The sequence below is a fragment of the Mustela erminea genome, chromosome 15 (assembly GCF_009829155.1).
Source record: "Mustela erminea isolate mMusErm1 chromosome 15, mMusErm1.Pri, whole genome shotgun sequence".
Classification (NCBI taxonomy): Eukaryota; Metazoa; Chordata; class Mammalia; order Carnivora; family Mustelidae; genus Mustela; species Mustela erminea.
Genome location: NC_045628.1, coordinates 85,710,925 through 85,724,481, shown reverse-complemented (window position 1 = coordinate 85,724,481; position 13,557 = coordinate 85,710,925). Strand labels below are relative to the sequence as shown.

The following is a 13,557-nucleotide window of genomic DNA, read 5'->3' as shown; positions in this document are numbered from 1 at the left end:
ATATGTCTCATATAAGTTTGCATTTTAAAAAGTATGAATATCTGTGAAAAAGCTGGTAACACATGAGTTTTAAACATGTTTTCCTATACAAAGTGATTATAATTTCTTTTCAACTCCTTTCAATACCAGATGTGCATTTTTAATTTCAGCATGATTATATTTTAGTTCTTTTATTTCTACAGTGAGGGATTCTCTAGGTCTTCTCTGATTTTTTTAAGCCTACCTAGTATCTATAAAATTGTTGCTTTAAACTCTAGTTCAGATATCTTACTTATATCCATGTTAAATCCCTGGCAGTGAATATTACATCCTGTTCTGTCTTTTGGAGTGAATGTCTCCATGTCATCATTTTGTCCAGAAAAAGAACAGAAGAAAGAGAAAAGACAATAACAATGACAATAGAAAAGAAAAAAAAACCCACAGAACAAGAAAAAAAGCAAGAACCAACCCCCTGCCCCCCAAAAAGCTAGATCTTCAGTGTGTTTTGGTCTGCATGTTTAAAGAAACTTGAGCCCAAAATAAGAAAGAGAAATTTTTCTATTTTTTTTAACTTTTGTATATACATACAATACTATACAATGAAAAGAAACAAAAAATTATATATAATGTATATATAAACATTTTTTAAAAATAGAATTGAAAAATAAGAAAATAACTGAAAAAAATAAAGACTTAAAAAAAAAACCCCATGGATGTTACATAGTAATGTTTTCCTCAAGAACTTTGCAGCCCTCTATGGTCAGTAAACTTGGTGCAGGCCAGTTGTCCCATCTGGTCTTCTGTAAGAGAGGCCCATTGCATGGATTCTCTGATGCCCTTGCCCTAGTGGAAATGCTCCTGACTTGTCAAGGGGCCAGGCACAGTGTAAGTGGCTCCAGATTCCACTATGTGGTGCTATTTTGCTCCCTGAAGGCTTTCAGTACTGAGTGGTAGGATGAAAATGGCAGCACCCCAGTCTCTAGCCCTGGTGTTGAAAGTTCATGCTCTTCACTCTTAACTGAGCTCTCACAGAAAAGCAGTCAATTACTCTTGTCCCCCTTACTTTCATCAGAGCTCTGTGTTCATCTGGCCTATGAACATTTTTATCTCAGGCATGTAACTGAGTTTCAAAATTCAAATTTTGTGGACACCTGTGTTGTGAACCCACACTGTTCCTGCTGTGTGTTGGGGGGGTGTCTCGCCATGCTTCTGCTTTTTGCTAGAACCTTGCCAGGAAAGCGGTAGCAGGACTGTGCAGTGGGTTAGAGTTTATGGCAAAACAGAGCAGAAAACTGGTATCTCAACTGTTTTCAGCTGGCTTCCCTGTTCCTACACTTGGGATCTCTGCCATGCTCAGGCACCCCCATTCTTCTTGGGACCCCAGGGATCCTGAGACAATGCTGTTCCACCTGGGATTCTGCCCCACTTTGTTACCTGAGCATCTTTGAGCCAGGGATGTACATAGCAGACTTCTAAAAGTTCTAATTTTGTACTCTACTTCTTATAATACTTTGGAATAGCCTCCTTAAGTGGTGTCCCTCCCCTCCACCATATCCTCTAGTATATCACCCTGTATCCAAGTCTCTGCACCTTCAAGAAAGTGGTCGCTTTTCTATTTATAGAATTGCAGCATTTCTTTTCTCAGATCTCTGATTAATTTCACAGGTGTTCAGAGTGATTTGATAGTTGTTAGCTATATTTGAGGAAATAGACAAACTAAGTGTCCCCTACTCCTCTGCCATCTTAACTCCTCTCCCATTTCAATTTTTTTTTTAAGATTTTGTTTATTTATTTGACAGACAGAGATCACAAGTAGGCAGAGAGGCAGGCAGAGAGAGAGGGTGAAGCAGGCTCCCTGCTGAGCAGAGAGCCCGATGTGGGACTCAATCCCAGGACTCTGGGAACATGACCTGAGCCGAAGGCAGAGGCTTTAACTGACAGAACCACCCAGGCATCCCTCCCATTTCAATTTTTTAAATTTCTGTTTTTCATTTGTCTCAAGATACTTTCTATTTTTAGAGTCTGACTCTTTTTTTTTTAGATTTTATTTATTTATTTTGACAGAGATCACAAGTAGGCAGAGAGGCAAGCAGAGAGAAAGAGGAGGAAGCAGGCTCCCTGCTGAGCAGAGAGCCCGATGCGGGGCTCGATCCCAGGACCCTGAGACCATGACCCAAGCTGAACACAGAGGCTTTAACCCACTGAGCCACCCAGGCGCCCCTCAAGATATTTTCCTAGTGTTATTTTTTGTTTAACTTATTTGTGTTTAGGAGTACGTTATTTAATTTCCAAATATTTTTCATTTCATTCTGTTAATGTTTTCTAATTTCTTTCCATTGTGACCAGAAAATATGCTTTGTATGCTTTGGGTTTTTTTTTAAGTTGGGTTTTTAAAAGACTTGATTTTTTTTAAATTTTTTATTTTTTATAAACATATATTTTTATCCCCAGGGGTACAGGTCTATGAATCACCAGGTTTACACACTTCACAGCACTCACCAAAGCACATGCCCTCCCAGTGTCCATAACCCCACCCCCCTTCTCCCAACCTCCCTCCCCCCAGCAACCCTCAGTTTGTTTTGTGAGATTAAGAGTCACTTATGGTTTGTCTCCTTCCCAATCCCATCTTGTTTCATTGATTCTTCTTCTACCCACTTAAGCCCCCATGTTGCATCACCACTTCCTCATATCAGGGAGATCATATGATAGTTGTCTTTCTCTGCTTGACTTATTTCGCTAAGCATGATATGCTCTAGTTCCATCCATGTTGTCGCAAATGGCAAGATTTCATTTCTTTTGATGGCTGCATAGTATTCCATTGTGTATATATACCACATCTTCTTTATCCATTAAAAGACCTGATTTTTGTTGTAACATATGATCTAATATTCCATGTATGGTTGAGAGAAGTGTGTATTCTTTGTTGTTGGGTGGATTTTTCTCTTTATGTCAGTTAGGTGCAGTTGATCTGTGCTGTTAAGTAGTCTACTTTTTATTAATATTCTATAAGGTTTTTCCATTTGTTTTCAGAAGTAGGAAGTAGGATATTGAGGTCTCCACCTATTATTGTAGTGTTATTTCTCCCTTAGATATTGTCAGTGTTTGTGTCATGTATTTTAGAGCTCTTGAGTTTTGTGCGTACATGTGTTATAATTGTATATTCTTGATGTTCTGTTAATATATAATGTCCTTTTTCTCTTGTAACAGTTTTTTTTTTAAGATTTTTTAATTTATTTGATGGAGAGAGAGATCACAAGTAGTCAGAGAGAGAGGGGGAAGCAGACTCCCCAGCGAGCAGGGAGCCCCATGTGGTGCTCAATCCCAGTACCCTGAGACCATGACCTGAGCTGAAGGCAGAGGCTTAACCCACTGAGCCACCCAGGTGCCCCATCTTGTAACAGTTTTTGACTTAGTTTATTTTGTCTAATATTAGCATAGTTCTCCTTTGATTACTCTTTATACAGAGTGCCTTTTTTCATCCTTTCACCTTTATTCTACGTATATCTAGATCTAAAATGAGTATCTTGTAGACCTGAATATGGTGTCATTTTTTTGAAGTCTAGTCCTCCACTCTGTGCCTTTTGATTCTGAAGTGTTATCCATTTACTTTTAAATTATCAATAAAGAAGGACTTTTATCATGTTTTCAATACATCTTAGAGCCTTTTATCATTCACCACTTCTATTACTACCTTCTTCTGTTTACTTGACTTTTGTAGTGACATATTTTGATTCCCTTCTCATTTTTTTGGCATATTCTATAGTTACATTGTAGTTACCATGGGGATTACATATAACATATTAAAGTTATAACAATCTATTTTGAATTGATATCAGCTTAACTGAATCTTTTAAATCCTGTAAAAAATAAATGTGGAGTTATAAGCCAAAACTAGATTTTATATTTGATAAAATCAAATATAAATAATACTAGATTTTATATTTGCCTGTGTATTTACCTTTACCAAGTACAAGTTGCTGTCTTTCCTCATTTTATTTTAACCTGAAGAACTTTGTTTACCATTTCTTAGAGGACAAGTATATCAATCCTGAACTCCCTCAGCTTTTCTTTATCTGGGAATATTTTAACTTTTCCCTTATCTTTTAAAGGACAGTTTTGCTAGTTATAGAAGTCTCAATTGGCAGGCTTTTCCTTTCAACACTTTATTTTTTTAGAGTTCAGGGAAGGGACAGCAAGGTGGGAGAGGGACAATTCTAAGCAGGCTCCACACCCAGTGCAGAGCCCAGAATGGGGCTCGATCTCATGACCCTGAGATCATGATCTGAACTGAAATCAAGAGTTGGGTGCTGAACCAGCTGAGCCATCCAGGCACCCCTCCACACTTTCCATATGTCATCCCATCACCTCCTGGCCTCTAAGGTTTCTGCTGAGAAATTGGCTGATAATCTTACTGAGGATTCCTTGTGTGTGACAAATTGCATTTCTCTTAATGCTTTCAGGATTCTCAATTTGTCTTCCAACAGTTTGATTATATTGTGTCTCTTCTACATTTATATCTTTGGTTTCTTGGACTTGTCAGTTTATGTATTTTATCTAATTTTGGAAGTCTTTAATCTTTAGTCTTTAGTCTCCAAATAATTTCTCTGCACCTTTTTCTTCCTCTCCTGTTTTTGGGACTCATGTAATGCATATGTTGCTTTTCTTGAGAGAATCCTTTAAGTCTCTTAGATTCTCTTCACTTCTCTTCATTATTTTTTTCTTTCTGTTCCTCAAACTCTGTAATTTCAGTTGTCCTATCTTCAGGTTTGCTAATTCTTTCTTATTCCTGCCCAGATGTGCAGTTGAATCCCTCTAGTGAATTTTTTACTTTAGTTATTGTACTTTTGAGCACCAGAATTTGTTTCCTTTATGTAATTTCTGCCTCTTTATTGTTATTCACATTTTGGTCTTTCATTTTTTCCTGATTTCCTCTAGGTTCTTTGTGCATGTTTTCCTTTAACTCTTTGAGCATATTTAAAACTATTGTTTTAAAGTCTTTAATAAGTCCTATGTCTCTGCTTCTTCAGGAATGGTTTCTGCCATTCTATTTTTTCCCTTTGAATGGATCATATTTTCCAATGTCTTTCTATATACACTTGGTGTTTTATTGAAAATTGGGTATCTAAAAACACAGCCACCTCTTCTAGTCATTGCAAACTGGTTCTCTGCAGGGGCAGTCCTTCACTGAGTGAGCATGCTCTGAGCCTTAGAATCAGCCTCAGGTAGAGGCTTAATGTGTTCTCAGGTCTTTTCTGAGCATGCATCTTGCTTGGGCCCGAGTATGATTTTTTTAATTCCTTTATGTACACAGCTGCTTTTAAATGTATTCATATCTCAAAGAGTGTCACCCCAGAATTTGCAAGCCCCAGATGGCATAGTGTATATATTTACCTATAATTTCTTGCTCAGGAATCTATAGCTCTTAGTCTTCCTACCACTTTCCCAAGTACTGCCTGTTGCTCTTTACTGCCTCAGCTCCAAGTTTGGTGAAACAGATTAGTTCCTCAGGCATTCCGTAAACAAGTTAGAACATTACAGATGAAGTCTGCTATGCTCCCTTGGGTTTGATGGAAGGAATTGGGAACTGTGCTGCTACCACTAGACCAAGACTGCACCATGCTAAGGAGAGGGCTGGGTAAGAACAAGTAAAAACACCATGGAATTTCCTACTGTTTTGAATATGGCTTTTTCTTGATTGGGCATTTGCTTGGTTGCTGTATACCTTTTGTTTATTTTCCAGAGTTTCTATAAGACTATTTTAACCAGTTTTTGCTTGGGGTTTTTTTGTTTGTTTATTTTTTGACATCTCCACTGGGTAATAAGGGCTAAGAGTTACCTTGTCTGCTGTTTTGCTGATATCAATCCTAGGCATGAGTTTTTAGAAACTATACTAGAACTTACCAAAATAACTGTTTTTCTTCCCTAAAGAAATGAGTTTAAGATTATTTATACAATTAGCAAAATGGTTTTTTGAATATCTCTTCACCTTCAGAGCCTATATCACATTCTTGTTACTCTTCAGGGTGGCAAACACTCCTTTTTTGGGGGCCAGATTTGATTTTGAGGAAATAATAGTCACATTTGTTTAGTAATAAAAGGAGAAAGTTACACACTGCGATTTTTGGTACAAAATTTTTTAATTGCCATAATAATGTAATTCCATCATAGGTCCAGAGAAGATTTTGAGTAATGAGGTACAAATAATGGAGGAATAATTAATTGCCATTCTTACTGATTACTTTGAAGATTATAGTTAATTGACACTTGTGTTTTGGTTTGGTGAAGTCTTATTTTAAAATATAATTTTATATTTATGTAATTTGTGTCAACTGATGGAAATTTTAAAGTGTACAGTTGTATCTTTGTGGGAAATGAATAAAAATTGTTTTTGAAATGGCACAAGATCGGATTTCTCTTTTAGGAGGGATCATCTAGGGTATGTCTTCTATAGTTCTGTGGCAGCTGTATCTGTGACATAATATCCTACTTTTTCTCTAGTTATGCATACATAGTTTTCAATTATAATGTTTCAGTTGAATTGAATGCCCCTTTAGCCATGTTCATAAACTAGTGAGATTTATCCTTTTTATATCACTCAGTTCCTATAAACTCACTTTCATATGAACATTTATGAAATTCTGTAATATAATTTTGGGATCTTATATGAAGGAAGAAGAACCTGTGTGAAGAAGTAGTAAGAAATACAGATGATTATCTTTCAAATGTAATAATGGCTAAAAGCTACATTGAAGACAAAAAAAATGATTTGGCTGCAGCTATGAAGATAGCAAGAGAGTTAAAATCAGCACCTTCTTTAAGGACTTACTGTGACCTCAATCAGGTAATTTTGACCATAATATGAATTTATTTCTGATGTATATTACTTTACATCTTTGGAATATGATATTTAAGACTTAATAAGCATTTATTTTTAGATTATCCTAACTTCTCTTGGCCTCAATTTAGAATTCTTAGTGTTTGAATTCTAAGATAAATATTAATTTGTTTAGCCGTTTATTGTTATTTACCAGTAAGAGAAATGGTACAGTAATCAGGTCTTTATAACATATGATCTGAAAGCAAGTAGGGTGACATTGAGTTGAAAATTAATGTTCCTAGAACATTTGAATAAAAAGTGAGAACATGTAAGGGCAGAAAACTGAATGGGATTCTCTTTTTTCATAAGCAATTTAGATATGACTGCCAATTCTTGACTTAAAAACTTAATTCAAGTTCTCATTCAGGGTTTTTTTTTCCCTTTTCTTCCTGCCTCCCTAAATGTGCAGGTCAAGAGACAGGGTGCTTCCACTATGTTCTATCATGTAATAATGTGCCGAGGGAGCACAGTTGGGCAAAAACAAAAACATGTTTTCTGATGAGATTGTTTGGCAAGACAGGATTAACCATCTTTTTTTCTGATTTCTACCTTGCTCCTTTGGGATATAGATCCTGTTCTAGAATCTTTGATTCCTCATGGTTTTTTCCCATAGATAATCAGGTGTTTGGACTGAATTGAGGTATAAAATAGAAGGCATTTGTTTATCTGCCTCCAAAATCTCTAAGTGAAGGGAGAGGAATTTGCCATCGTCTTAACATGGTCAGACCTCTCTCTAGCCATGGTTCTAAAAACAGTCATTTCCTGTGTATTACAAATGGGCCATTAGGAGGTGTAAAAAACTGTAAGATTTGGTATTCATCTGGGACACCTGGGTGGCTCAGTCAGTTCAGTGTCTCCCTTTGGCTTAGGTCATGTTCCCACGGTCCTAGGATTGAGCCCGCATTGGCCTCTTTGCTCAGCAGGGAGCCTGCTTCTCCCTCTGCCTGCTCCTCTCCCTGCTTGTGTGTGTGCACATGTGCAATCTCTCTAACAAATAAATAAAATCTTAAGAAAAAATGATTTGGTATTCACCCTAGTTAGATTTTTCAAGGAGATAAGGCAAAAAGACATTGGAGGATAGAAATGCAGATGCAAAGTGAGTATGATCAGAATTTTCTCTGCTTACATAGCTATATCCCATTTGTTAACTAGTATCTTTTGTTATCTATTAATTTATATCTCTAAAAGATTTTAAATTTCTTTAGGGGATAAATCTTAAACACTTGCTTGTATCTATTCCTTTGGGTGCCTAAAATTAAATCTTAAACACATTAATTAGTGAGATGCTTAAAGGCTGTAGTTTTCCTTGTAAAATCTTTGTGTCAGTAATATTTATTTTTAAAATTCACCTCTGAGTAACACATCTTCTCTTTTGATTCTAGATTATCCGTACTTTGAAATTAACATTTGAGAGTGAATTGTTACAAGTTAGTTCTCTAAAACTGAGGAACTCTCCCAAGTAAGTAAGTTATAATTCAGGAGAACCTAAAGATTAAGTATAAAAATGTGTTAGAGCCTAAATGTATTAAATAACAAGAAATTATAAATTGAAAATTTGTGTCACAGATGTTTCCCAAATTAGCAAACATGTAAAATAAGAGTAATTTATGATAAATTTAAAAAATAAGTTGTCTTGAGGTTTTTTAATGTCAGCAACTGACTTTCAAAGAAAGTAATGAAGTTATATTAGAGCACTTAAAATGTTCTTTCCGAGTTTTTAATGTTAGCAACTGACTTTTATTTAGAGAAAGTAATACACTGGTATTAGAACATTTACTTGTATGCTAATGTTTTATTTTAGGTTGAATATGAATTGCAATGAGATCATCTGTATGTTCAACAATATGGGAAAGATTGAATTTGAGGACTTAACAAAGTAAGTATAAGAATGGCGACATGGGGGTGCCTAGGTGACACAGTGGATTAAGCATCCAACTCTTGGTTTTGTCTCAGTTCCTTATCTCGAGATTGCAGAATCAAGCCCCAAACTGGGCTCTACACTCAGGGCAGAGTCTGCTTAAGATTCTCTCTGCCTCTCCTCTCTGCACACATGCTCCCTCCCTCTCAAATAAATAAATAAATCTCTAAAAAAAATGACAACATGTCATTAATTTCTGAGAAGGTATAAGAGAAAAATTACCCAAGAGACAGGAAAATTGATGTGTAGTGTATAGTATGTGTGATTTCAAATACTATAAAATAATATAAAGGGCAAAGGTTTCTATCAGTTAAATTCTAATTAATTTAAGAGTGAAAAGACCTAGAAGGGGTCAGTATTAAATGATATATGTGCGAAAGTTATCTTTGAGATTCATTCATTCAGCCAGCATTGAACACTGATTTTTGTGCTAGGAACCATTATCATAAACACAGATATATGTCAGAGAAGTTACAATAAGTAGAAGATGACACATAAACAATAAAGTGAATAATTGCTATGATGGTAATATATGCAGAATTTAGTGGAGATGCAAAAGAAGTGAACAGTCAATTCTTTTGGGGATAACAGGACACTTGGAAAAAGGAGAATTTTATTTTATCTATGAAAAATGAGTAGCAATTATGAAGGGGGCTAAAAGAGAGGCAGTGAGATAATGTGCTACATTCAGGGAATTGCTTATATAATTCTACTTGGCAAAGGATACATATAGGCTAAATCCTAAAGACTTTGTATGCTGTGTAGCAGCATTTGAACTTTATTTTTTAGATGCATATTATCCATTGTGGTAGCTACTAACCACATGTGCCCATTTAAATTTAAGCATAATTAATAAAAACAAAATTAAAGGAAAAATTGGAAGGGTTCCTGGCTGGCTCAGTCAGTAAAAAGCAGGTGATTCTTGATCTCAGGGTCATGAGTTTGAGCCCCACGTTGGGTATAGAGATTACTTTAAAAAAAAGGAAAAATTGGATTCTTCAATTGTACTAGCCACATTCAAAATGTTCAGTATCTACATATGGTTTTTAGCTACCATATTAGACAGTGGCCCACATTTTCACTATTGCAGAAAGTTGTATTAGACAGCACAGCTGTAGACAGTAGAAACCACTAAAAGATTTTCAACATGAAAATAAAAATAATTAGGTTACATTTTAAAAAGATAACTTTGGTGGCCATTTAGAGGATTATGAGGCTAGAGGCTGAAAGATTAGTTGGGCTGTTGTATCAATAGTCTCAGCAAATGATGAGAAACCAAACATAGGTAATAGCACAGGAGAGCAGTAGCTAGGACAAATGCTAAATAGGGAAAATTGATAAAGCTTATTAATTGAACATTATGAACGAGGAGAAAGGAAGCATCCTCAATGATTTACAGGTCTGGCTTTGGTGGTTAAGTTGATTAATTATGGTATTATTTACCAAGATTGGGAATGCAAAGAGAAAATTTAGGAGTGGAGAAATAGTGTTGAGTTATTGTTGTTTACCAGATATCTGGGGAGAAATGTACAGAGAGCAATTAGCTGTATGGACTAAAACTAAAGAAGAGGTCTTAGACTTGATTCTGGGTTTAGAAGTAGTCAGAATATAGATGGTTTAGAAACCCCCCAAAAAGAAAATAAGTTCATTCACTTTGTAGGTGGTTATGTCTCCAGGGGATATCATCCCCCAGGAAGCATCCACAGTCGTTATCAGAGTTTGGTCCACAGTCTTAAAAGTCATAAACAGGTATGAAGAGATGTGCTGCAACCCAGGTAAACTCCTATAAGCCAGGTTTACAAAATTGAACACCAGGATTCCAGTTTAGATAGAATGCCAGACTATTGACTTACAGACAAATATAATTGCTACATGGACTGGAATACTTGTGTTGGCATTCTTTTCCAGCATCCGAACAGGCCTAAGAAATCAAATTATGAGAAATTACTTTGTTTGCAGTGTTGTTTACAATAAAGGAAATAAGGTTAATCAAATAGCTTAATAGCATTAAACCTAGATAGTACAGTCCTAGTATGTCTTTTACTACCAAGGGAAAGCCCCTTGTCAGAGCACTAGAGTACCAGTCCTTTGGCTCAAGTCATTTTTCCCCAGATATGGAGCCCTGTGCCATTATTTGTCTTTGTGACTTGACTTTTGCACTTCCATGGATAATCCTCAGCCTTCCCAATGAATACATTCTTTTAGATATTTTAATGACATGAATATGATTACTATTGAATATTTTTAATGTCAAAAACTATTCTTTCCCTTTGAGACTCTGCATTGATCTTGTCTTGATTTAAAGTTAATTCAGAGTAGTCTTAAATTTTTTCCTAGTTCTAAGGGAATGTATCATTACAATCTGCTTCTACTTATTACAGGTGGCAATTAAACAACAGATTTGCCTATTAAGAACAGGTATTGATGTAAATCAATGACAGTGCCCTAGAAAAATATTAAATTTTAAGACCAAGAAATAGTAACCTGCAAAACAAAACAAAACTGAGAAGGAATAGGCAGAGTTTGAAAAACAAACAGGAGAAAGTAGTGTTCTAGAGACTAGAGTCAGTTGACAGTGTTAAATGTCCCAGGTCAAATGAAAATTGTTATTAAAAAAAAAAACATCTAGTTTGCAAAGTCAGGTACATATATGTATCCTCACAAGGTGTTTGAATTCAACATGTATTTTACTTTTGTTCAAAGCATACCTTTTTTTGGAAGAGACCAATAATATGTGTCATTGCTGAATCTAATTGGCTATGTTGGTTCTTACTTCTAAAATGCTTCTTAAATGATCTGCGATGAAGTTAAATCCATAATGGGTTCATGAAAAGACAAGCTTTTTGAGACTTAGTCTCATTTCTTTGATAGAATTTCTGTACTTGTAGATGGATAGCCTAAATCTATGTGGATATGTGAAGAAGATTTTTAAAAAATGAAGTAAACCACATAAATTAACTGTGGGTTAATGGCTATTGAATAATACCCAAAGGATTCAGACTAATGGTGATTTTTAGGCCAGGTGATTGCTCAGGATTATACCCTTTACTATTTCCTATACTTTATTTTTAGGCCAGTGCGTTAAAAAAGAAATAATCATAACAATTTAAAATCAAACAGCTAAGCCAAATCAAAATGATTTCTTTTGAAAATCCATATCCACTGTTCTTTAGGACTAGAAGATTGTGTTATGACTATATCATGTTTCTTCAGCTTCTCATTGATGATACCTCTTGTTGACCTTTTAAAACCCTTAGGCTTGCTTAGGGCTGGAAATGAGCAAAAGTTTCTTTCTGGGTAATGGAAATGTTCTAAAATTAGATTATAGTGATGGCTGCACAACTGCAATTTAGTAAAAATTATTGAATTTTATGCTGTGTAAATTACACATCAGTAAAACTATTTGGAACACCTGGGTGGCACAGTCCCAGATGAGTGTCCAATGCTTGGTTTTGGCTCAGGTCATGATCTCAGGGTTCTGAGATCAAGCCACATGTTGGGCTCCACATTCAGCATGAAGTCTGCTTGAGAGTCTCTCTCCTTCTCCCTCTGTCCCTCCCACTCATTCTCTCTCTCTCTTTCTTTCAAATAAACAAATCTTTAAAAATATAAAGCTATTTAAAAAATGCTTCTGAGACACCTATATAAAACTTTAGTTCTTTATATGTCTCACAATATTAACTGTCATGTAGGGAGGAAATCGTTTGAAGGTAGATATAAAAAATTTATGAAACAGCTTAAAGTAGCCATATGCCTATCTATTTTTTTCTCCAAATTTTTATTTAAATTCCAGTTAAATGGCAGTGTGCTATCGGGTTCTGGTGTAGAATTTAGTGATTCGTCACTCATATACAGTATCAAATGCTCATCAAAAGTGCCCTCCTTAATACCTTCTATTTTTTAAACAGATGTGATCCCCAAGAAAATGAAATGGGACAGACTGTTCAAAAGAAATACAGTCATAAAAAGGAATTTTCTTGTTATGATACATACGCATTTCAAGAAAAGAAAAAGGTTGACATGTCTATTCTAAGTAATGAAACCTCATCACCTTTTTTCCATCGGGAAGCCAGTGATGTGCATTTAGAAGCAAAAGACTTCCAGCCAGAGAAAGAGGTTGTTGCAACACCATTCCCTAAAACCATTGCAGTTCTGCCTCAAATAGGATCTAGCCCTGATGTGATAATTGAAGAAATTATTGAAGAAAACCTGGAAAGTGAGTGAAAATTCAAAAGCAAGGAAACAATATGTCTGTAATTAGAAATAAATTGGTCCCTGTACTCAACAAGAACACTGTTTTCTTATACCTCATTATGAGTTAACACCTGTTGGTTCCTCACCCCTACTTTCACATTTTCTAAAGTTAGGAAATTTTTTTTATTTTTAGTGTAATAATCTAACCTCTGAGATGTAAATTTGGTATTTGGTTAATTGAGGTATTTGACTTTCTGGTGTTCCACACATAAACTGTATAAAAGACAAAAATAAAAATAAGAGAAAAAAATACAAATAAGAGAAGTATTTGTAGAGCAGTCTCATGGCTTTGTCCTTAAATTTAAGAGCAAATTTTTTATTAAAAAAATAATGGATTTTCTTAAATCTTCATTCTGAGAGATAGTCTGTTATAAAATAAGTTGACATGAATATAATAGCATCTGCTTTGTAACATTTTAATGTATCATAATAGTTTGATTAGATTTACATGCTGGTATTCTCCCCATGAACTACTATTGTGAAGTTAGTATACTACCAGTCTTTAGGACCATTTTCAAGTTCAGTTTTT

The 13,557-nt window shown here is 35.3% G+C and overlaps 1 protein-coding gene across 2 annotated transcripts in view; it reads left to right on the top strand.

Annotated features, from left to right (window-relative positions):
- The window catches only part of RNF17 (ring finger protein 17), a 166,854-nt gene that overhangs the window by 37,798 nt on the left and 115,499 nt on the right, over positions 1 to 13,557 (top strand). Inside the window, exons 1-5 of one of the 2 annotated variants that reach the window (XM_032314688.1) lie at positions 5,310 to 5,614; positions 6,649 to 6,820; positions 8,239 to 8,315; positions 8,658 to 8,732; positions 12,683 to 12,990. In XM_032314688.1, the coding sequence (XP_032170579.1) occupies positions 5,547 to 5,614; positions 6,649 to 6,820; positions 8,239 to 8,315; positions 8,658 to 8,732; positions 12,683 to 12,990 (700 nt within the window). In that variant the 5' untranslated portion in view covers positions 5,310 to 5,546. Of the gene's footprint in view, positions 1 to 5,309; positions 5,615 to 6,648; positions 6,821 to 8,238; positions 8,316 to 8,657; positions 8,733 to 12,682; positions 12,991 to 13,557 lie in introns of those variants that run through there. The other variant, XM_032314687.1, reaches the window with a different exon arrangement.